Source organism: Ascaphus truei, chromosome 1 (genome assembly GCF_040206685.1).
Source record: "Ascaphus truei isolate aAscTru1 chromosome 1, aAscTru1.hap1, whole genome shotgun sequence".
In the NCBI taxonomy this organism is placed as follows: domain Eukaryota; kingdom Metazoa; phylum Chordata; class Amphibia; order Anura; family Ascaphidae; genus Ascaphus; species Ascaphus truei.
Genome location: NC_134483.1, coordinates 180,523,620 through 180,548,298, shown reverse-complemented (window position 1 = coordinate 180,548,298; position 24,679 = coordinate 180,523,620). Strand labels below are relative to the sequence as shown.

General features: G+C 42.8%; 1 protein-coding gene across 7 annotated transcripts in view; it reads left to right on the top strand.

The window, feature by feature from the left end:
- Positions 1–24,679, top strand: part of FRMD3 (FERM domain containing 3) — a 240,890-nt gene that overhangs the window by 204,797 nt on the left and 11,414 nt on the right. For 5 of the 7 annotated variants that reach the window (XM_075598857.1, XM_075598856.1, XM_075598853.1 and 2 more), the window contains 8 exons: positions 6,980–7,067; positions 8,310–8,398; positions 8,749–8,812; positions 12,099–12,187; positions 16,264–16,338; positions 17,088–17,156; positions 17,730–17,854; positions 20,919–20,978. In XM_075598857.1, the coding sequence (XP_075454972.1) occupies positions 6,980–7,067; positions 8,310–8,398; positions 8,749–8,812; positions 12,099–12,187; positions 16,264–16,338; positions 17,088–17,156; positions 17,730–17,854; positions 20,919–20,978 (659 nt within the window). The remainder of the gene's footprint in view (positions 1–6,979; positions 7,068–8,309; positions 8,399–8,748; positions 8,813–12,098; positions 12,188–16,263; positions 16,339–17,087; positions 17,157–17,729; positions 17,855–20,918; positions 20,979–24,679) is intronic. The other 2 variants (XM_075598858.1, XM_075598855.1) reach the window with 1 other exon arrangement.

The window sequence follows — 24,679 nt, the reverse complement described above, 5'->3', positions numbered from 1 at the left end:
AGTATAAATGGCAGAATACCTTTTTATTGGGGAGAGATCTCAACTGGGTATAGGTAAAAATACAAGGAAAAGAAAGCCAATATAGTTTTCAAAGGAGGTGGCAGGTATTATAAAAGCAAAAAAAGACAGCTTTTAGGAAATATGAGGTGACTCAGAGGGAGGAGGATGAAAAGCTATATCAGGTTAGACAGAGGGAGGCTAAACAAATAATCAGATGTGCAAAAGCGCAAACAGAAGAGAAAATAACTCAGTAAAAGGGGATAAAACTTTTTTTTATGTATACAAGTGAAAGGAAGAATAGTAAGACTAAAGACAGGAGGGAATACCATTAGCAGATCTATTTAACTAGTCACTATTAACCGGTGTATTTCCAGGTGACAGGAGAAGAGAATGTGTGTTCCTACTTCACAACAGTGGTAGTAGGGAAGTGTCAGGTAATTACAGGCCTGTGAGCCTGATAACAGTAGTGGGGAATTAATGGAAATATTACTGAAAGATAGAATTGTTGACAATCTAAAGTCCAGGAACCTACAAGATCGCAGGCCGCATGGGTGTAATGAGGGGAGATCCCATCAAACAAATCTAATAGATGTTTTTGACTGTGTGACTAAGATCACGGTGGAGCAGTTAAGGTAGATTTCCTAGATTTTAGTATAGCCTTTGTCAGTGTCCCACATTGAAAACTGATAAATAAGTTTCAGTGCTTGGGATTGGACTCTAAGGTGGTAGAATGGATAAGACATTGGTTACAGGATAGGCAACAGAGGGTTGTGGTAAAAGGAGTACATTTCATAGGAGGGGAAAGTAACCAGTGTAATATCTCAGGGATATGTACTGGGATTGGTGCTCATTAATATCTCTATTAATGACATTACAAAGGGTTTAGAGGGGAAGTATGTATTTTTTCAGATGACACATACAGTAGGTCCGCAACAGGGTTGACACTTGAGGAAGAGGGTTAACCAAAATGACAAAATGGTTTAGGTAGATTGGAGGATTGATCAAGAGTATGTAATAAGTGCAAAAGAATGCACTTGGGTCCCAAAAATCCAAAGGCAGAATACAGAATTAATGGGACTATAATGTCAACTACTACACAGGGAAGGGACCTGGGGAGTCATTATTCAGTTGACTTAAAAGTAGACGCACAATGTTTGAGCTATATGGAAAGCCCGCAGGATGTTAGGTTGTACAGGGAGAGGTATTAGAAGCAGAAAGAGAGGGTGTGCTTCCACTTTATAAATCATTGGTGAGACCTCATCTAGAGTACAGTACTGTGTTCAATTCTGAAGACCATATCTACGGAAGGACGTACAGTAAATACATTGGAGATTGTGCAAAAAAAGGGCTCTAAGATGGTGCATTATCTATAGCATAATACTTATCAGGAAATAAGCAGTGCTGAAGCCAGGATATCCTGAAACCCTAACCTGTTTGTGAGAACCTCTGGTGTAAAGTATACATAAGGATAAGTGGATCCAAAACTGAGATCTGCAGAACATATAAAGTTTAGTTTATACAACAGCCAACTGAAAATCTCCATTTGTTTTACAAAGTGGGATTCAGGGGTCCCCCTGAGCCAAATGTCACTATTTTCTGCTATTAACAAATTTAAATCTCTAAAGGAAACAAAATGGCTGCCAAATCTCAGACCAATAGGAAGCTGCCATTTAAATCCTTTTTAAAATCCAAGAAGTAATACCAGCAACTGTACCAGTAAGTATGCTGGTGTTTGGTCCCTGGAGCCTAAGGCTGGGTCCATACCGTGGCAGACAGCGCGGACGTGTCCACACGCTGAGCGAACAGACTGCCTTAAGGCAGTGTATGCGTACATGCAGCATGTGGGCACGTGCGCGCGGAGGCAGGAGGGGGCACGCGATGTGCGAGAAATCAGTTAAACTGATTTCTCGCGCGATAGGGCAGTCACGTGAGCGAGAGAAATGTCTATGGACGCCGCCTAAAATAGTGTGGTCCAACTCTGGAGGGCTCCCGGGCTCCAATACTATACAGAAAACCCCAATAAAAACTGAAGTTAGTCAGGGCAGACTGCTTCTTTATTAAGTTAAGTAATATGCGGAAGTGACCCTCATTTAGAAGATGCTTACCTGTAAACCTGATGTTGCTTCTTCTTGAGCATTGTAGTTGAGTTTAGAATGTCATTTCTGGTGGAAGTCACTGAAGTCACTGAGCCCTTATCCAGTGGCACATGCATATCACAAATGGCACACCACATTAATGGATGAGATATTAGAAGTGATGTGTAAATGTTACCTATTATTGCATTTAAACAGAAGAGGCTGAGTGACCCGGATCCCAGTATTGGTTAGACGTGGTTTCTTTTGTCCCACATATATGATGAGCACATGATCTCCTCTTGGATCAACTACTAGAATTATTTGAATCCTGTAGTAGATAGCACGTACAGTCTGGAGATTTTCAGCTGGAAATGGCTCAAACAACCACTTCAGCATGTATAGAATGACCTCATAAAAGGTAGATGAAACATATTTGGGAAGATGCATCAATGCAAAGAATGTGCAAATAGAAGTGTGTTTTGATGGATTGCTCCGCTTTCTGCTTGCGAAAGTGCTTCTTACATTTGGAGCAAATTGTTGGGCAACACAGTCTATGCCCCCTCATATCTGGCGGATGTTTTTGACGCAAATACAAACTTAAAAAGTGGCACATGGAGGAGATGCAGAGTTTGATAATCTGTGCATCATGTAACCCCTCCCTAGCTCCTCGTGCTGACACTCCCCAAGTCACAAGCTGACGCGCATGGAGCTAAACTTAGCGTCAAGACTGATGCATTGATGACATGAGACACAAGGTGAAAATAATGCAATTTGCGACAATTTTGCCTTGATACATCTCCCCTAACTGAGGGGCTGAAGCACAATGTGTAATTTGTATCCTTAATGTGAGACTATATATTTAATATTTTTGTGTTTTTTTTGTACTTTTTGATAATTATGTAAAATATATTCAAATATAAAATATATACAACATCTAAAATAATGATTAAGTAAGCTTATCACTGCTCTGTGCGTTCCCCTGTAAATTCATTTTTATATATGATTATTTTTAAGGATAATATGTTATCTTACCTGATAATTTAGCACCCCATACTGCAGGGGGGCGCAAACTTTTTTCCCTGCGCCCCCCTGCCGGCTGTCCCCTCACTCCCGTGCCCCCTCCCAACCCCAACTTACCCGCGCTCCGGCGTAATGACGTCACGTTGCCATAGCAACGTGACGTCACATGACCTCGCAGCGTCATTTTGCCGCCTCGTTGCCATGGCAACACAGGGAGGAAGCCGCCGGAGCCACGGTAAGTTAGGTTTACAGAGGCCCTGCAGCTCCCCCGGCACTTATTTAAGTGCCTTCGGGAAGCACGCGGGGCCTCTGTAAACCCCGTGCCCCCCGTCGGCAGTGTCGCGCCCCCCCTGGGGGTCGCGCCCCACAGTTTGCGCACCGCTGCCATACTGCACAAATACTTTATTATTTCATTTTAAATAAACAAGGGACCATCAGTGTTTTGCTGTACAAGTCTCTCTTGTAGCAATTAGGTCATTCAGGTAGTCCTTACAAAAAACACATACTGAGTAAATGAAAGTGGATTTGGAGAAGTGGAACGGATGATTACAAGAACTGACAATTCCAAAATACGTTTGCATAAAGTTGTACAGCATATTATAGAGACATGGTACTGTATTATATGTAAACCAACAAAGAAGAAGAACCGCTCAAGAAACAGATGATAAAGGTATCCCAAAATCAGAGAAATTTGAATATCTAGAGATATAAATATCCTGAAATATATTCTCTGATGGGGCTGTGGGGCATATGATAACCTGAAAAAAAAGAGGGAAAGAACCTCCAAATAAGCAGTCAAGGCAAACAAACCAAAATACAAGAATGTTATTACAAATCAAAATAAAAAACACTAATCCTCTCCAATACAAAATGGCTCTATAGACCACTGGCTTTCAACCTTTTTGTGGGTTGAACCTCAACCATCTTCCCGCCCCTCCCCCCATCCATTTCTCTTCCCACCATATCTTTTTACCCCTCTCACATTCCCCTCTCTCCCTATCCCTTTTATGCTCTCTCCCCCTCTCCTTTATGCTCTCTCCCCTTACGGTCTCTTCCTCTCTCTCCCCCTCTTACACACTCTCTTCCCCATTACATTCCCTCTCTCCCCCCCTACACTTCCTCACTCTCTTCTCCCCTTACACGTTCCCCCTCTCTTCTCCCCTTACACTCTCCCCCCTCTCTCTCCTCCCATTACAATTTTCCCCCTTACACTCCCCACTCTCTCTTCTCAACTTGCAGAATCAAGGGAGTAGCAGGGTTAGCACATAGTTCCTGTAGCTGAGTTTCTGTGTTAACAAGCCGAGTAAGTACATAGACCATTTGGTCCTGTAGGCCTGTAATAACATTTGCTATAGTGGTCAGAGTGCCAGAGCGGATCAAGTTCCAGTGGGCTCCACTATAGGGCCTTTTTATTATGTTATGGGGAGCGACTGCTGGCTGGAGTCCAGTGGCTGGGACAGTCTAGAAGGCAGGTAGCGGTGATGAGGAAACAGGTAGAGGTCACGGCAGGCGGCAAGCAGGTAACGATGGTCAGGAAACAGATGGTCAGAGATTGGAGAGAGGCAAGCATAGTGAGGTTCAAAAGTGTCATGTACACAGCAACAGCAAAGGTACGAAGAGGCAGCGAACTTGTATATAGGGTAAACCACAATAAACAGACAGGGAGGAACAGGAAGGATGGTTTGAATAGGGCTGGCTGTTGATGAGGACGAGGTGCTGGTGATGAAGTAATCAGCAGCCTTCAGACAGTTCTTTGCAAATAACAGCAGCAGTGAAGAGCAGCCCCAGTGGCAAGTGAGTTTCTTCTGTACATCAGAAACACCTGACGTCCTCAGCAAACTTACCTTTCCATGTGAATGTGAATTTATCATACATCATTGATCATTGCATCATTGATGGCAGTGCAGTCAGTGCCACTGTGTAACGATGCTCGTGTCAAGCAGGAAGCGAACCCGCAGGGCTGAGGTAGGAAGGTGAAAGAACCGACCTGAGCCAAGGGACAGAGTCCTGATAGAATAGTGCGCCATAGGCCGAAGGTCAGGGCTGGCAGCAGAGTTGCGCAGTATGTGTGGATGCAGTGGTCGGGGCAGGCTGAAGACAAGGATAGTCGAGGTACGTGAGCCGGATTTGGTAACGTGAAAGACAATAGGCATAAACGCGTTGCATGAACTCAGTAGGAAACTGGAACTTTGCTCTGCAACTTCCTGCTCACGGGGCTGTCCTTTTAAAGGAAGCTGCCAGAAGTAAAGATGGACGATCCAGCCACAGAGGGCGAGCCAGAGCAAAATCCCGAGCCAGAACGTGAAAACCCGGAAATGATTTTGCCAAACCTCATACACTGCACCGAGCGCCGCGATGACAGTGGCCCCACGCTCTTCCCCACAACAATTAAACTGATTGCCGGGGGGAAAACGCGGGGCCTCTGCAACTCTCTGTCTCCCCCTGGCATCTCCTCCCATAGTTATAGCTCCGCGACGTCAAATCGCGCTGAGTCGCCATGATAGTGGGATGCCCAGTGGAGCCGTGTTACCATGACAACATGGCATCATGTTGCACTGTAGCATCCCGTTGTCATGGCAACGCGACGCCATTTGATGCAGTGGAGCCATAATGACAGGACCATACAGGGGGAGATGTCGTCACCCACCAGATGCTGCCGGAGAAGGTAAGAGCCGAGGTCCAGCACATGTCATTGCATCGAACCCCGAAAAACATCCCAGCTGGCCCTGATTTGATGTATTTAATATTATTTTTATCTCATATAAGGCACAGGGAGATACATTTATTTGGCAAAGGTCACCAGGAGAGCAGACACTGGGGTTTGAACCAGGTTCATCCACTTTAAAAGCAATGATCTTAACAGTAAGCTTCTGTACTCATTTAACCCCAGGTTAGGGATATAATATTATTTGATGGGACCCATTTGCAGTGTTGGGTAATCTTTATTGATATTATGCTACTGTTTTTAGACAGAGAAATACATTGTAATAAGAAGTGTTGCACTGCAATTGGGTTGCAGGACCATCCATCAGTTAAAGGATTAAATAGCTGCAGAGCAGCTTGCAGTATCAATTGAGAACAGGTGCAGCAGGCTTTAACTTAATAAAGCAAGGATTGTGTTTGTGCATGAATGCCATCAGATAATTACGTATAGGATATTTGATAATGCTGTGATTAGCAGAATTGATCTGATAAACACTGCTGGAATGCCAGAGCTGCAGGGAGGACTTCCAAGAGATTTGGCACACAAAAGGAATTGTATCTTTATCCCCTTCGATACTAAGATTCTTTGGGACAGATTCACTAAGCCCTGTTAAATCAGGGTAAATAACGTGACATTACCTAAATTAGGAACAGTCTATATTTTAACACCTTAATATATACCTTATTTCTGTCTCTGTCTCTGTCTCTGTCTCTGTCTCTGTCTCTGTCTCTGTCTCTGTCTCTGTCTCTGTCTCTGTCTCTGTCTCTGTCTCTGTCTCTCCTTCTCCTTTACTGTCCAGCAAAAGCCCTATTTTTGTCTGAAAAGGTTGAGGGATCGCCACTTGGTACGCCTTTAGGGAACTGTAAGTGTTAAGCACGGTTACATTTGTTCAGGGACACGAATCACGTTGTGTTTCTTGCAGTTTTACCTTTAAAAAACTAGAAGAATGCGCAACTGTAGCTATATTAATTAGGGCCCCAATACAATGCACAGTGACAGCTGTTCTTTTATTCAAGATTGCAGCAGCACAATGACTAAGCAATGAAAATTTGTTTTTTTACCACAAGAAAAAGTAGATGCGCCTTTGAAAAATAGACAAAGCAGCTATTTCCTTGGGCTACTTTGGCTGACCTTGCAACACAAATAATGACCTCTTCCTCCTCCTTTCATATCATTGCAGAGGTCAGAACCCCGCTGTAGCAGAGTTTAATTTGCTATTGAAAGCACATTCCTTGGAAACCTATGGCGTTGACCCTCATCCTTGCAAGGTAACAGCTGTTTCTACCCATCTTTAACCCTTCAGCTGTCAGAGAGGCAAAGGCAACACCTCAGTTGTTTTTATTGCCTGTAAATTAACAGCACAGATCCCCTTCATGATTGCATGAGTTTTATTTCACTATTGACCCTTCAGACCGTCACTCAGATCTTGTGTTTATGTGCTTCTGATCATGGAAAAGAGCAGATCACTGATTAAAAGTAGGAGGCCAAGTCATTACATTTTGACAACATTTTGTTAAGGTCAAGCAAGCTGTGAATGATTTGGAGCCTTTTCTCTTTCCTGGCCCACCGGAATTTGCCACAGATGACTAATTATATCTTTGAAATGCTGCTTTATATTTCAACACCTACATTTTGACTTCAGAAGATCTATTTAAAACATATCTTTGTTTTTGAGGTTAGGTTGTAGATTTCTCATAGGTTGTTGTACCTGTTAATGAACCAACATGAGGTTTCTTCATGTGGACTTGAAAAAAAGTAACGCAGCCAATCACAAGGTGGTGTCAGGAGTCTGAGGGTGGGGCCAAGGAGAGGAGGAAACAGCATGGAGGTGAGAGGGGTGTGTGCGCTTGTCTTGAGCACGTCGCACCTTTCACCATTCTGCCCAGTATTTTTGGAGAGGCCACCTGAGTGAAACAGTTCCTTATCTATTGGAAGTTATTTCAGAAAATTAGTTAAAGTTGCAATCCCACATAGTCAGGCTGTTGAAATTCTTAGGAGCTTCTGAATGGGGAAGTGGTTGTCAATCAAGTGTTTTCTTTACCCTTATCCCAGACTGTCCTTATCAGAGAGCCAATAAAGATAAGGGGAGTCATAGAGAGAGGAGAGGGGCCTCTGCCTGTGCAAGCTCTTGCTGATCAAACAGTGACATCACACAAAAGGGAACAGCCTGAGGAAATAAAACCCCTCCCAACTGTAATAAATAGATTAAAAAAAAACCTATAGGTGTTTGATATGGATAAAAAAAAACACGATATCGATTAAACAGATGAGACCACATTAACATGTTTATCCTCAGAAGGATTGCCCTTTCAAATAAGATGAGAAGAAGCGGATATGATTTTTGTCCGATCGGAAAGTATGTCAACATATATATAGTTAAAGTAATTTAGACGCTAAAGTAGTTTTGTATTTTTTGCATTGCAAATATTTTTTAAATTATTCAGCTCCTGAAACACCGCTTGGTCTGCTAGATTTGTAACTTTCATTTGTTTATATCCGTTTCTTTTAAGGATTCAACAGGGAGCACCACATTTTTAGGATACACTGCCATGGGTTTCGTCGTTTTCCAGGGTAATAAGAGATTACATTTAATAAGATGGTAAGGAGTTTTCGTTTTTACTTGCACGTTGTTTTTACAGTAGTTGAAGCACAAATGCCAGGCCATAGAATAGCAGACCGCTTCAAATCTATTTGTCAGTGAAGACATCTTGCAGTTCGAATGGGCCCATACAAACTCTTTGCAGCTTACGGCGCCATTTTGTTTTTCCCCTGTTTTTACACTGACATGAAAGGAATCTATGGTTGTTATTGTGCCTGAACTTTCAGGATTGCAAAGGTTTGTTTTGTCTGATATATGTTTTCATGTCCATGATAAGGTAGCAGAATCAAGCAATCTTAATGAGTCTGTTTTGATTAGCTGTCTTCCTCAGTTCTGCATTTGTTTTACAGGCCTGATATCTACAAATTGAAGTTTGATGGGAAGACATTTTACATTATTGGCATACAGAAGGAGGTAGGTGGATCAGTTCTTGACAGCTGCTGTGCAAAATGTTAACCCAGTTAGCTTTCATCTCTTTGTTTAAGCTGTTTATTTAAGACTTATTCTACAAAAGTAAATGGAAAAGCAGTGATAAAGTTACAGAAGATAAAAGAGGGCAGGGAAGCTTAAAATGTTGTCACTGGCAATGGCCGTATCGTAATATAAAATAGCCCTTGTTAATATAAAAAATAACAGGGACAATATTTGTCACTCACGTTACTGGCACCAAATGAAATGTAACCTATTGAATTCTGTTAAAAAAATGCAATATGCAGTAGCTCACTCTATAGAAAATGTTATGTTTCATTTTTCTTTGGCCTGAATACATCAAACTGCGTTAAAGCAGAGTTAATATTGCATCTTCGCAAAAGCCGGGCAATGTTACATGAAAAAGTTCATTAAAACGAGATGTAAATATTGCACTACTGGTAAAATGGCAGCAAAATCTTGCGAGAGTATGCTATGTGCTTAGTATATAAACCCAGGCTTGTAGAACACACGCTGGCAGTACTGTTGGGAGGGAGACAGGAGACACTAGGTCACTAGTGGGTAACAGGCAGGTCGCAGGTACTTTCACTGCAGCCCCCAGCCTCCTCTCTCCCGGTCCCTTCCTCCCTGCTAACTTGCAGCCTGTCTCACAAGCATGTGGGCGGGGCTATCAGTGGGGGTGGTGCTACAAGCGGGGCGGGAATGACAGTGAGAGGTGAGGTGGAGATGACAAAGTGTGAGATAGAGAGGTGAGGTGGGGGAGATAGTGAGAGAGATGGGGGAACAGTGAGAGACAGCACGCTGACAGACCCTGAGGCACACACCGCACACTGACAGACAGTGAGGCACACATCACACACTGACAGACACTGAGGCACACACAGCACACTGACAGACAGTGAGGCACACACAGAACACTGACAGACACTGAGGCACACATCACACACTGACAGACACTTAGGCACACACAGAACACTGACAGACACTGAGGCACACAGCACACTGAAAGACACTGACACACTAAAGCACACTGACAGACAATGAGGCACACACAGCACACTGACAGACACTGAGACACTGAAACACACAGCAAACTAGCACACTGACACACAAACACACACAGCACACTGACACACACAACGTAACTTCACACAGCAGCACACATTAACTCCTCCCCCTGATGTCATGTAGAGCTGGGGCGGGTAGAGCCCTGCCTCTCTTCTACCCACAGCCTCTGCACCCCTCTCCCTCCTCACTAACCTGCACTGCATCAGCTCACAGCGCCCAATCCTACTAACTGAGGTTAAGTCACCGCCGGGGGGATTTCTGCGCCCCTTATCAGGCTCCGCCGGAGCAGCTGCCCCACTCATACCCCTAGTTTTGCCTCTGTTTGTACCTATTAGACACTTTTGACTAATAGGGCTGTGAGCCATTCCTCTAGAGCAGGGGTGAGCAAATTATTTTGTTTGCGCCCCCTGCCTACTCTCGCCCTCTGCTGGAGCCTCACCTCCCCTTACCTTTCCTCTGGCATCGGCAGCATCATTTGACATTACAATGTCATGTGAGTGCCGCGTCCCCTCTCCCCCCCCCCCCCAGAAAATGTTGCGCCCTCCCAGAGTTTGCTCACCCCTGCTCTAGAGGGGAATCTTTTTTATAGGGGAGATGGACGGTGACTTAGGCCTGGGACATAGTGAGTTTTAAGCTCGCTGAGGCGCGCTCCTGCTCTGCCTCGCCTGCTGAAAATGGGGCTTTTCCCCGTCCTTGCATGCGAGGCAGTGAGCACGCTCTGGGGGCGGGGCGGAGGCGGAGCGGGAGGCGGGGCTAGTCCCCCGCTCCCATTGGATGGGAGCGGTCACGTGACCGCTCCTCCGCTTCCCCGAGCGGCAAATTTCAAACCTGCCTGTCTCGGCAAAGTTTCTCAGCCTCCGCACGCATCAGCGCATGCGGAGGGAGAAACTATAGCCGCGCTGATGACAGACGCAGGGGCTTTGTGCATCTGCTCAGCGCGGCTCAGCCCGCCTCAGCGAGCTTAAAACTCACTATGTCCCAGGCCTTAGATATCTCAGAGGGGTGGGTGATGGGGGTGGGAACACCAAGGAGGGAGCTTAGGCCCCAGGGGGAGGCTGCTGATGCTTAACCTCTTGCAAGCCATAGCGGTTACTAAAGCATTTTTATACAATGCCTTAATAACCCCTTAGGTAGGCAAGAGGGGTATGTAGTGTAGATTAAGGTAGATATTACTCTTTAGTAGCCCTTAGTGGTCAGCTAGTCCTGACTAGCTGGTCACTCTATCTCTCCTCCTGTTTCCTCCAAAATTGAAAGCGGAACCATGACGGCAGTGTGCCGGAGAGGCTGTGGCTGATGACAATTTTAGCATATCGCTGTTCGATGTATCAAGGCCTTTGTGCCATGCACATTAACTTTTCACAATATCCCATTCTTTAAAGCAGCAGTTCATGCTGCCGTTTAAAAAAAAAAAAAAAAATTCAGTTCAATATGTGCATCAAAACAATCTGCACACTAACAAGTGATTAGCTAAGTTGCCGATCAATCTGTTTTCCTGTGGACGATTGACGAAGATTCGGCTCAGGGGGTCACTAAATTTCTGTCAGTGCAGCAGAAGAGGACCCAAGATGCAAAGTTCTGGGTGGAAGATCATATGACCAGGTAGTCACTAGATACAATTGGTTCACTGCTAGAGAGAGGGAAGGGCTCAAAAAGGGGTGTGCTACAGCCTGTTTCAGAAGAGGAAGGGGATGTGACTTTGTAAATGGTTGTGATAGGAACACCAAATGCTAGTTACATTATAATACATTAAAAATGTCTTTAAATATTTGTTTTTTAAATGCTACAAGTATTTTCTCATAAATTGATTTATATAAAAAAAAAACTCATGTAGGATACTGCAGATTTAATGCTAAATATTACTATTACTAACTATTGAATTAACTCCAATTGTGCTTGCCTTTTATCTAAAGTAACTAAACAAAACGAATACTGATACATCTTATATTATTTCTTTGCCAGGTGCAATTGCATAAAAAATAATTGCGGGTCCTTCTATCACTTGGCTAACCTTACATTCGATTAAATGGGCACAAAATGTAATTTAATTGATCAAGATTTTTCAAATATAAGCTTTTTAGGATCACTCGGCCCGTTTTAGATATCTTCAAAAAATTCAGCATTTCTATGTAAAGCATATTTTGGTCCATTGGTCAGTGATGTCTTACAGACTTTCCTCATTTCTTCTCTTTTCTTGACTCATCAGAAGAAAAATGTTTTAGCCTTCCATACCTCAACACCAGCGGCCTGTAAACATCTTTGGAAATGTGGGGTTGAAAATCAAGCATTTTACAAGTGAGTAATTATTCCATTATACGGTCACATCTGTTCATAGTTAGGGGTAGATCCTCAGAAGGCCGTTCATTTTGACCTAGTAACGTTACGTTCCCGAAATCGGGATGTATTGTTCTTTTTTTTAACGGGTGTCCTCAAAACTAATGAGATGTAAAAATAACTCCCGTTCGTCAAAGTAGTAGCGCTATTAACTGAGATTTTTATGTCTCACTGCACATGCACATTGGTCAAATTTTAAGGGGTGTTATTAAGGCAGTGCTATTAATGGAGATGTGTGTTACCAACAGCTAATAATGCAAATCTAGGTATGATATTGAGAAATGTATCATTTTTACACTTATTCACTTTTTGACTTAATTATATGGTATATAATGTAAGAATGACTGTATAAAGTATGGTTGTACAATATTAATATTTTTTTAATTAATGTACAATTAAAATAAATGAAGGACATCCTTTATTTATTTTAATTGTACATTAATAAAAATTAAATATGAATTTATATCGTTATGGTATGTATGGATATACATTATTGCACACCCATAATTTATACAGCCATTTTTACATAATACCATATTAGTTCACATAAACATATGGTAATCACTAAAAACCATAATATAGTTTATAATGTATTTCAGACATTTATATGATCCATAATACAGTATATATCTGTGTATAACACATAACTTTTGTAATGAAAGGGTTAACTCGTATAGTCATTACATTGCTGTTAGGCTATTCCAAGAATTAACTGAATGATAATCAGGATCAGGATGTGAGTAAGAGCCGCTTTTGGCAGGTGATAAATATCATAGCGTTATTATCATGTGCTAACATTAAAGGAGGTCTGAGGATCTCCGTAGTTAGGTAAACTGCTCATTAATATATGAGTTGCATATGAGTAAGCCCAAGGTCCATTCAAATTAATCGTCCACTTATTTTTAAGGAAAATAGCTGAACATTGTAGCGCTAAGCGCCAGTGGGGATATGAGTTACGGCTATCGATAAATTAAAAATAGATAACGTCACGTTAAAAGTGTAACAACCTTCTGAGAATCATCCACCTAGTTTGCCAAATAATGCAACAGCACCTCAAAAGCACCTCAAAAGCTGCTTTATTCTGAAATGTATCTAAAGGATCTTAGAGATAATATATTTATCATCACTGCAAGATGATTTTCCAGCAGTGTTTCTCCATAATGCTAAATAAGTAGAGGTGTACTAAAGGTTTTTAGTACAACTTTTTTTTGGGGGGGGGAACTTTAACTTAAAGCAACAATCCCCAGAAATTAATGTATTTTAATATTACCCACAGCTAAAGTACATGCATCTCCTAATACCCACCTATTTCTGATATAGTTTTGTGTTGACCAGTTGAGAATGGAAAAAATGTGCTCTAGGGTCGCCCAGCAGAAAGCCGCCACTTTATCACACAATGACGTTGAAACTTTGTATTGACCTACAGAAGCAAGGCTGTCCCCAGTAGCCAATGTGTTTCCCCTGGACAAATATTCTAGGAGGTTAAAAACGGAAGAATTGCGGGGAATGGCGAGTTAGAGAGCTGAGGAGACTGTGGTTCAGCTCCAGGAGAATGCTGCATTTAAGCTTTTGCTAGTATCAAATAGCTGATTTATTTTCTAAAAGCTACCATTTAGTGTTATATTTTATCCCTGGGATGCATGGCAACAAATAATGATCAGAACTGTAACATTTGTCAAAATAATGGAATGCATTTTAAGCAACAGTGCATCCACTCTGCCCCATCTAGACAAGTGCTGAAGCTTATACTGCTGAAGCTACTCACCCCCCACCATACAGCCAGGTTAGCAATAAAACTGGCAAAGTAGCAGGGGTCAGTGCTGCAGTTCTTATCATTATTTGCTGTGCTACCTACATGCCCACTTGAATATAGAGCCACATGGGTGACATGGCTTCTTCCCATTGGGCAACGGGAATGCCAGCAGAGCAATGCTTTGTGATGTGGCTCTGACCTCTCGTACTCTCAAGGAGTTAGTCATTAGATAAAGTCCTAACAATATATGAAGTGATGATATGGCTGAAGGCTGATGTCATTTCAATTAAACAAGCCCTGTTCTGAACCATTCCGTCCAACTTGTAATCCTCCCTGCTATAGAGCCTACATTTTGCTTCATTATACGAACAAGGTATTTTAATATTTTAGGTTTTAGCACACACACAGTATCCTTCGGTTAAAAACATGAAAATTAACTGATAGAAAAAACTAGAAAGTATTACAGCCAATTGGTAATGTTACACACGCCCGTAATAAAAAAAGAACTTGCCTTCCAGTGAGAATATAACAATAATAAATGCCTACGGCTGAAAGGAGAATCCTCAGACTCTAATTGAATAGTAAGAAATGAGCAGGACACCAGAAGAAAGAAGTAACTACTGTAGCAAATGTTTGAAAAATCATCCCATAAATATACAAACAACGTACATATGCTGACAACCCGCGTTAAGAGTACCAACGTTTCGGGCATCAGCTCTTTGACACTTTTCTAATATTTGGTAGTTCTTGTAATGCATTTTTAAATTTTTTTTTTTCATATTTAATCCATTTTTTAATTTTTTACTAAATAAGTGTCTTCCACTATTGAATTTGGTGGTGGGTATCCTCCCTTTATCCATATGCACAAGATCTTTTAAAACACAAAAAGCTCAAATACCTTGTGCTCAGAATGCACACAGCACTGCACAGAGTAGAATTTTCAGGGACAATTCGACTGCAATATTAGTATTTCTATTGAAACTGCATCTCACCGTATTCATTAAGCAGTTATCACATGTGCAAACTAAAAAACAGCATTTTAAGATGCTGAGATGATAAAGAGAAATCTCCCCTCTCCAGCAAAATGGCTTTGACTTCTGGGCAATATTGAATGGCATACTGTAGGTACTAACTGCCCACAAATGAGATGTGGCATACAGGTATATAATTCTTAATGAATACTGCGAAAATTCTCACATTTTTTATTGCAGCAAATTGTATCCCCTTTATGGACGATTTAGCATTGGCAATATTAGTTTAATGAATAATACACTATGAGTCTCCTGAGGGGTACACAGGGGTCTCCTGACCTGAACAAAGTTGATTTCAGCCTTGGGGACCCTCTACTTCCCGAGATACAGGCCCCGTTATGGGGTGCCAGTATCCCTCTGCTTTGTTTAGATCCCACGGTCACGTGATCCACAGGATTGTAACATGGCGGGGATACTGACATCCAATAACGGGGCCAGTATCTCGGGAAGTAGGGGGTCTCTGAACCTGAAATCAATGTGGTTCAGCTCCGGAGACCCCCTGCAACATTACTGTAATGTTTAAAATTAAATAAAACTCCCGCGATCGCCTGTGAGAGGCGCACAGTTAGAGTGCCTGATTCAGCCTATCTCTTACTGCGCATCTCTTACAGACAGGCAGACCCCGGTAGGACTCACACAGCAGGAACCCCTGCTGTGTTAATCCGATGGGCCATTCGTCTGCCGAGGCAAATTTTGACGGCCGCTGCATCTGTACCATTACAGTACGTACTATAGTTTGGTTTGCAAAGGCACAGCCTCCCTCTCTTCTCCCTCCTTACCCTTATTAGCAGTGTTCGACAAACCTATACATTTGCTCGCCCCGGGCGAGTGGATTTAACCCCCGGGCGAGTAAATATTGGCCCAAGCAGCACACGTTTGGTACTAGGTGGCGAGTAGATTTTTTTGTGTGGCGAGTAGATTTTTTGGTGATTTGTCAACCACTGCTTATTAGCTCCTAGCATGGACAGGGTGGCCTAGAGGTTGAGTAAATTCTTGATTGACTAGCACTCCCCGATTCAGAGGCCTCCCTCATAAGAAATATCTTCTTAATTCCCCCATGAAACCAAAACCGCCCTCCATGAACTTGTTCTTCAAGTATGGCCACAGAAGCCGGGAGTAAACTCAGGAATAGATGGAGAAGATGGGCCCTGGAGGACAGCTGCTTTTGGGGAGGTCATAAACACACTGAAAGGACGTTTCCTAGTTGCAATATGCATTTAATGATGTCTTTCTGTTAATGCTTCTTCATTTAGGTATGCAAAATCCAGTCAGGTAAAGACAATGACAAGCAGCAATATATTTTTTAAAGGAAGTCGATTTCGGTATTGGTAAGTTTTCTAAGTAACCCTGTTAAGTACATACTATGAAATACAACAAGGTATAGAAATACCCGCTGAACAACCTGACCAAGGGTGGTGTAGACGTAGCGATCCATATATAACACGCAGTCCGTCAACATTTCTGCCCCTGTGACTAATTTAAGTAAGGTTAGCCACTGTATTTATATTGTACAGCTGTAGCAGGAGTTATGGCACCCACTGCCATGCACCCGCAGGTACAAAAGCGTGGCAGCCCCACCCCTTTTTTTGCTCACGGTTAATGCTGGTGCTTTGTGTGTGTCCTGCTGGGGGCATTACCTCTGCTGCATCTGAATGTCACATCTAAATTGGCCCGGCTATGTGGGGTCTTTGTGGAAGATGCACAGGGTTCACACTTCCAAAATCAGCAGATCTCAGGATGTTCATTGGTCACAGCTTCCCTCCACCTTTAGGAAAACATTGCTAATGTCCCAAAGGTGCACTTTGTATTGAACTTAAGGTTTCACTAGAAACTATCTTGGTTGCCCCCTCTCATAATCACTGTATGACTTACAATTGAACTGACCTATGTGTGAGGGAAAAGGATGCCTGGTGCTACTTTTTATTTCAGCACATACAATACAATAATGAATAGTGGATCAGCTCAGACACTGTAGAATTGTATCTGTCACATATTGTTAGTACTCCAAACATCTCCCCGTATAATAAATAACAATGCATTGAGTAGGGGGTGTCACTGACTGTTTGCTTTAATGCAGTGGGAAAGTTGCGAAAGAAGTTGTAGAAGCGAGCTCCAAAATACAGAGGTATCCTCCAGAAGTGCACAGGTAATCGCCATGTTAATTTTTTAATGTGTGGAACTTGATTTTGGAGATGAAGGCCCTTATTCTGTAAGGTGCGATAGTGCAAGTGACATGATATTGTATGAAAAGTCCCATTTACTTGAATGGGGCATTTCATGCGATAGCACGTAGTCTGCGCTTATCACACCTTATAGAATAAGCCCAAAAGTGTATTTTCTTTATTTGTTTACTTGAAAGCAGCATTTTTTTGTTATGAGAGCGCCACCTAACAATGAACATGCTGCATTGCAAGCAGTTTCACGTGTAATTACATACATATTCTTCCAGTCTTTTTCTACTTCAGAAAAGAGGGACACAACATTACTGGAGGCCCTCCCAGTCATTACAACTCCCAGCCCTCCCCCCATATTTTCCCCCTAATGCTCTTCATTAAAGTTGAATTAAGAGTTTTGAGAAGTGCTTGGAAGAAGTGTTAGTGAGGAGTTAAGTGACACACATATTAAAAGATTTGTCAAATTCTGCATTTCCCCATAAAAATACTACTATAGTTTTTTTTTATTACTGTGGGCCTAATTTCTGTCACCATTTTGTTTGTAGATCTCTCATACCCCACAGTAAGAGCTCCTACTCCTTAAACAAACAACTTATCATCAACATGGAGCCTCTGCAGCCACTACTCCCGTCTCCAAGTGAAGAAGAAGAAGAGGCTCCGGTAGATGAAGGTAAATGTGCAGAAACACTACAGTCCCGTCCTATATATATATATATATATATATATATATATATATATATAACATATATAACATGTTATATATAACATAATAACAATAATTTGTCTTAAAATTAGGTAAATACAACTTCAGATGAACAACATCACATGACATATTACACCGTGTCATGATTTATTTAACAAAAATAAAGCCAAAATGGAGAAGCCATGTGTGAAAAACTAAGTATACCTTATGATTCAATAGCTTGTAGAACCACCTTTAACAGCAGTAACTTGAAGTAATTTTCTGTATGACTTTATCAGTCTCTCACATTGTTGTGGAGGAATTTTGGCCCACTCTTCTTTACAAAGTTGCTTCAGTTCATTGAGGTTTGTGGGCATTTGTTTATGCACGGCTCTCTTAAGGTCCAACCACAGCATTTCAATCAGGTTGAGGTCTGGACTTTGACTGGGCCATTGCAACACCTTGATTCTTTTCTTTTTCAGCCATTCTGTTGTATTTGCTGGTGTGCTTGGGATCATTGTCCTGTTGCATGACACAATTTCAGCCAAGCTTTAGCTGTCGGACAGATGGCCTCACATTTGACTCTGGAATACTTTGGTATACAGAGGAGTTCATGGTCGACTCAATGACTGCAAGGTTCCCAGGTCCTGTGGCTGCAAAACAAGCCCAAATCATCACCCCTCCACCACCGTGCTTGATAGTTGGTATGAGGTGTTTGTGCTGATATGCTGTGTTTGGTTTTCGCCAAACGTGATGCTGTGCATTATGGCCAAACATTTCCACTTTGGTCTCATCTGTCCAAAGGACATTGTTCCAGAATTCTTGTGGTTTGTTCAGATGCAACTTTGCAAACCTAAGCCGTGCTGCCATGTTCTTTTTAGAGAGAATAGGCTTTCTCCTGGCAACCCTTCCAAACAAACAATATTTGTTCAGTCTTTTTCTAATTGTACTGTCATGAACTTTAACATTTAACATGCTAACTGAGGCCTGTAGAGACTGAGATGTAACTCTTGTTTTTTTTTTTGCAATTTCTCTGAGCATTGTACGTTCAGACCTTGGGGTGAATTTGCTGGGACGTCCACTCCTGCGGCAGATTGGCAACTGTCTTGAATGTTTTCCACTTTTGAATAATCTTTCTCACTGTAGCATGATGGACATTAAATTGTTTGGAGATGGCCTTATAACCCTTCCCAAATTGATGGACAGCAACACGTACTTCTCTAAGATCATTACTGATGTCTTTCCTCCTTGGCATTGTGTTAACACACACCTGAATGCTCCAGACCAGCAAACTGCTAAAACTTCGGCTTTTATAGTGGTGGTCACACTTGCTGATGATCAATTGATCAAGGGCATTTGATTAGCAGCACCTGTCTGCTACTTAGCATCTTAATTCCTATGGAAGCAGTAAGGGTATACTTAGTTTTTCACATATGGCTTCTCCATTTTGGCTTTATTTTAGTAATATGTCATGTGTTGTTGTTCATCTGAGGTTGTATTTACCTAATTTTTAGACCTGCTGAGGAACAGCTGATTGTTATGTCCTGATATGTAAAACCATAGAATTCAAAGAGGGTGTACGTTCTTTTTCACACCACTGTATGTGTACAGCTCACAGATGGAGAGTACAGTTTATGGTTTTATGATGTCTAGAACCATTGAAATACCTTTTTTTTATTTGATGAATCACACTCAGTGAAACTATTTTTGATTAAAAGACAGAGTGTTGAGCTATTTTTTTCATGTATCCTGTGATACCTTCGGGGAAATTGACTAAAATGCACTATTTCTAATGTCCTTGTGGTTAATCTGTTAGGCAGTCAATCAGAATACAGAACACTTCAAATATTTTAATGAAGATACATTCCTGCTCGGCAACATATAGTGCAAGCTTAATACAGTGACAGACTGACGGTACTCATCCATGTAATACTTCACTTGTGTATTGAATTATAGTATTATAATATGTTTTGCTGCGGGTGTGTGAGAGGGAAAGATAAATATACATCAAGTTATATGCAATATGTATTTATTTATTTTTATAGAATGTTTTAACTGGAAGCAATACTCTCGTTTTCAAGTATGCCCTGGGCACAGTTATGAGAACAATACCTGGTTGCATTAAATGAACAGGGTTAGACATTATATTTAAAGACATTTCATGAACAGTTAAATATAATATATGTTATGGGCGCATGTAACAGTTCCAGACCAGATTAAAATGTGAGACAGCTGAAGTCTTGAAAGAACTTAGACTGATGGCGGCTTTGAGAGTCGCAGGTAGATTGTTCCAGTTGTGAGGTGCACGGTAAGAAAATATTTGCTATTGATAATGTTAGAAAATAGTGTTACATGGGTGAGTTCTTAAATAGAGTGCTGTTAAACCTTGCTAAATGCAGCTGTGCTACTAAGGATTAGCAATCCACAGAGACAGCCTAAAACTGGTGTTGTCCATGAGACTTGACATGCCACAACTTCTTTATAGTTCTGCTTAGTGGATATCCCTTGAATACCTTAACTCATTTTCAATGGACTGAAATCAGTGAGATTTGAGCGTTATGGACCACAAAGTGGCATTTGAATCGGAAAGTGCTGATATTTCTCAGGGACACTTCATTAAGTTATATGAAACTGCTCATAATAAAAATCAGTGTGGCTGACTCCAAATCCGTGAAGCTTAGGGAAAAGTTGTGCGTTGACATTGCATCATAAAACTTGGTAGTTTATCACATTCAGAATAGTGCAAAGTGGGGTGGATTTCGTTTGCAACATTGAATGATACGATGTGCTAAAACGCTTACCGCAATTTCGTTATTGAGGAATGTGGTGAGTTTGTTGTCTTAACTAAGGAAATCTGATCCAAGCCATATAGAAGGTAGTGATGAAATGATTTGCCCTTATGGAGAAAACCATTAACTACCCAAGTAGAAGGGCTTGCAAATATTAAAGAGATTACAGACTTCTAAATAAGTGCCTCTGTCAAGTCATTAGACAGATGTTAGCCCGAGAGAACGCAGAAAACTGCGTCTGACTTGTCAACTTTTCCTCCGAGACCCCACAGAAAGCCTGACGCTGAGCAAAGGACTTCCATTCCACCGTAGGAAACATTTGTGTGAGTTTAGGCTCTTATTTGTTTTATTTTTTTTAAATACATTTTACTGTTTGCCTTACCTGTGCCTCTTAACAGTAGTTCTGCTATAAACCTGCTGATAAAAAAAATAAAGCTTTCTGTTTTATTATTCCTCTCTGAATAATGTCCCACAATGATTTGCAACTGCGTATATTTGGCCACTAAATTTCTGCATCCCTGCTTGCAAGATCTTATCCCTTCCTGATTGGCGCTTGTCTGTGCACTGCTCTGATTACCTGCTGCATCTTGGACTTACAAGCGTTTTAGCTTTGCAAACTTCTGCATCCAGCAGTAGTGGTAACAAAGCTGCGTCTGAGCAGAACAACTGCATTAATGAACCAATAATCAAACGGATGGGCATACTGGGGAAAATATAGGCTGGTAAGGAGGACACATTGGCAGACACTTGGTGGGCTGCAATATACTTCAGGTGACCTTCCCATTACTGATAAACCGGTGGAGAGGTGATACCAGCTATTTCTTAAAGCAGCTTTTCCTTAAAAATCAGTGGGTTTTTGATATTTTGCAGATGTACCGGTAGATTATTTTCTATATTCTGGTACAGTATATGATAAGTTCACACCAGTCAATTACTCTAAATTCAACGTGGGTCCATCTACCATTCAAAGGGTGCCATCCCCAGCCAGCTTTTAGTAGTGAATTAAATTGAATGAACTTGTTTCAAGCCATATATTATGGATGAAATGCACCAGTTTTCCAGCCTTTCCATAACTTACCAATAGTTGTTCTGACCTACTAATTCGTTTTGGAAATTACCCTCTGCATTTGTTCTGTATTGTTTTAGCTGGGTATATTTTAGGCTAACTAGTATCGCATTCTACAGGTAGAAATTGGCTTACATTTATGAATTTGGTTCATTTAATGTCAGAGTTTGTTTTCAGTTCCATAAAATGTTTTACAGATATTTGCCGGGTAAAAAGTGGACAGTAAATATGTAATTTAAATGTGATTTTTCCCACACTGCTTATGTATGAGTTTTTCATGTTCCGAACAAATTTTAATAGAAGCATGTCCGATTTGTAAGACTTTAAGACGAAACTAGAAACGAGTCAGACTGATTTGCAATGAGCTGCTCCATATGAGTGAGATTTGACATGCGTGTAATATTTTTTTAATTAAATGTGCATGCCATTTAAGGCAATATCCATCAACATAATTTAAACCAGGATATGACCCCTATTTTAATAGGTTTCATTAGCATATGTACTGCACTGTAATTAATTAAAAAGCTGATTTTTTAAAATTGAATGACTATTGTAATTTAACCATTTCAGTGCCGAAGGGTTATGCCACTTCCATGGCCACGGACCCTAAGGCACTTCCGTATCACGAGACCACTGTTCATGCATCATGCAATGAGGTTTCTGTTCAGGATGGATGTGACAGGGAGGGGGTATGCCCTACCCCTCTTCAATGTGTGGTGTGCCCATCCCCTCATCAGTGTGCGGTGTGCCCATCACTCGTCAGTGTGGGGTGTGCCCATCCCCTCTTTAGTGTGGGTGTACCCTACCCCTCTTCAGTGCGGGGTGTGCCCATCCCCTCTTCAGTGCGGGGTGTGCCCTACCCCTCTTCAGTGTGGGGTGTGCCCTATCCCTCTTCAGTATGGGGTGTGCCCATCCCCTCTTCAGTATGGGGCGTGCCCTGCCATGGGAGACCAGGACTAACAGACCAGGGATCAATTTGCCAGACAGAAATACAGATTTCATAAAATTATTTTTTTGGAAAAAGGAATATCCACAGCTATTTACAGCAAAACAACACACACACGTACAACTGGGAAACTGGGGTACACTAAAAACTTAGCTGCAGGGAACTCCCTCAAGAGAATTACCTTGTGCTCCCTTTCCTGTAAAAGCCTCTGCAGCGTCTCCCTATTACAGCTCCTTGCCAAGCTGCTTCTTGTTAGGAATCTCTTCCACAACTAACAACACTCAGCTCACAGCTTACAAAGAGATTTTATCTCCCCTGGCTAGGGGTTTGCAATATGACCCCAACCCGATTGATGGGGGAAGGTCAACACAAACACAGATACATGCAGAGCCTTCTTGGGGAAAATCACAGACAACTTTGCAGCAGTCCATTTAAAACCAAAATAAACCCCCTGGTCCCTGAAGTGCTGGAACCAGGTTACAGAATACATATACACATATAACATAATACAGATGTATTATTGACTGGTAGGGTTAATGAAGGGCTTGACCTTTATTAAAAGCAGTCACATGTACCCCTACCGTCATATGCCCTACCCCTCTTCAGTGTGGGGTGTGCCCTACCCCTCATCAGTGTGGGGTGTGCCCTACCCCTCTTCAGTGTGGGGTGTGCCCTACCCCTCTTCAGTGTGGGGTGTGCCCTACCCCTATTCAGTGTGTGGTGTGCTTTACCCCTCTTCAGTGTGGGGTGTGCCCCACCCCTCTTCAGTGTGGGGTGTGCCCTACCCCTCTTCAGTGTGGGGTGTGCCCTATCCCTCTTCAGTGTGTGGTGTGCCCTACCCCTATTCAGTGTGTGGTGTGCCCTACCCCTCTTCAGTGTGTGGTGTGCCCTACCCCTCTTCAGTGTGTGGTGTGCCCTACTCCTCTTCAGTGTGGGGTGTGCCCTACCCCTCTTCAGTGTGGGGTGTGCCCTACCCCTATTCAGTGTGGGGTGTGCCCTACCCCTCTTCAGTGTGGGGTGTGCCCTACCCCTCTTCAGTGTGGGGTGTGCCCTACCCCTCTTCAGTGTGGGGTGTGCCCTACCCCTCTTCAGTGTGGGGTGTGCCCTACCCCTCTTCAGTGTGGGGTGTGCCCTACCCCTCTTCAGTGTGTGTTGTGCCTTACCCCTCTTCAGTGTGGGGTGTGCCCTACCCCTCTTCAGTGTGGGGTGTGCCCTACCCCTCTTCAGTGTGGGGTGTGCCCTACCCCTATTCAGTGTGTTGTGTGCCCTACCCCTCTTCAGTGTCTGTTGTGCCTTACCCCTCTTCAGTGTGGGGTGTGCCCTACCCCTCTTCAGTGTGGGGTGTGCCCTACCCCTCTTCAGTGTGGGGTGTGCCCTACCCCTATTCAGTGTGTGGTGTGCCCTACCCCTCTTCAGTGTGTGGTGTGCCTTACCCCTCTTCAGTGTGTGTTGTGCCTTACCCCTCTTCAGTGTGGGGTGTGCCCTACCCCTCTTCAGTGTGGGGTGTGCCCTACCCCTCTTCAGTGTGGGGTGTGCCCTACCCCTCTTCAGTGTGGGGTGTACCCTACCCCTCTTCAGTGTGTGGTGTGCCCTACCCCTCTTCAGTGTGTGGTGTGCCCTACCCCTATTCAGTGTGGGGTGTGCCCTACCCCTCTTCAGTGTGGGGTGTGCCCTACCCCTATTCAGTGTGTGGTGTGCCCTACCCCTCTTCAGTGTGGGGTGTGCCCTACCCCTCTTCAGTGTGGGGTGTGCCCTACCCCTCTTCAGTGTGTTGTGTGCCCTACCCCTATTCAGTGTGTGGTGTGACCTTCCACTCTTCAGTGTGTGGTGTGCCTTACCCCTCTTCAGTGTGTGTTGTGCCTTACCCCTCTTCAGTGTGGGGTGTGCCCTACCCCTCTTCAGTGTGGGGTGTGCCCTACCCCTCTTCAGTGTGGGGTGTGCCCTACCCCTCTTCAGTGTGGGGTGTACCCTACCCCTCTTCAGTGTGTGGTGTGCCCTACCCCTCTTCAGTG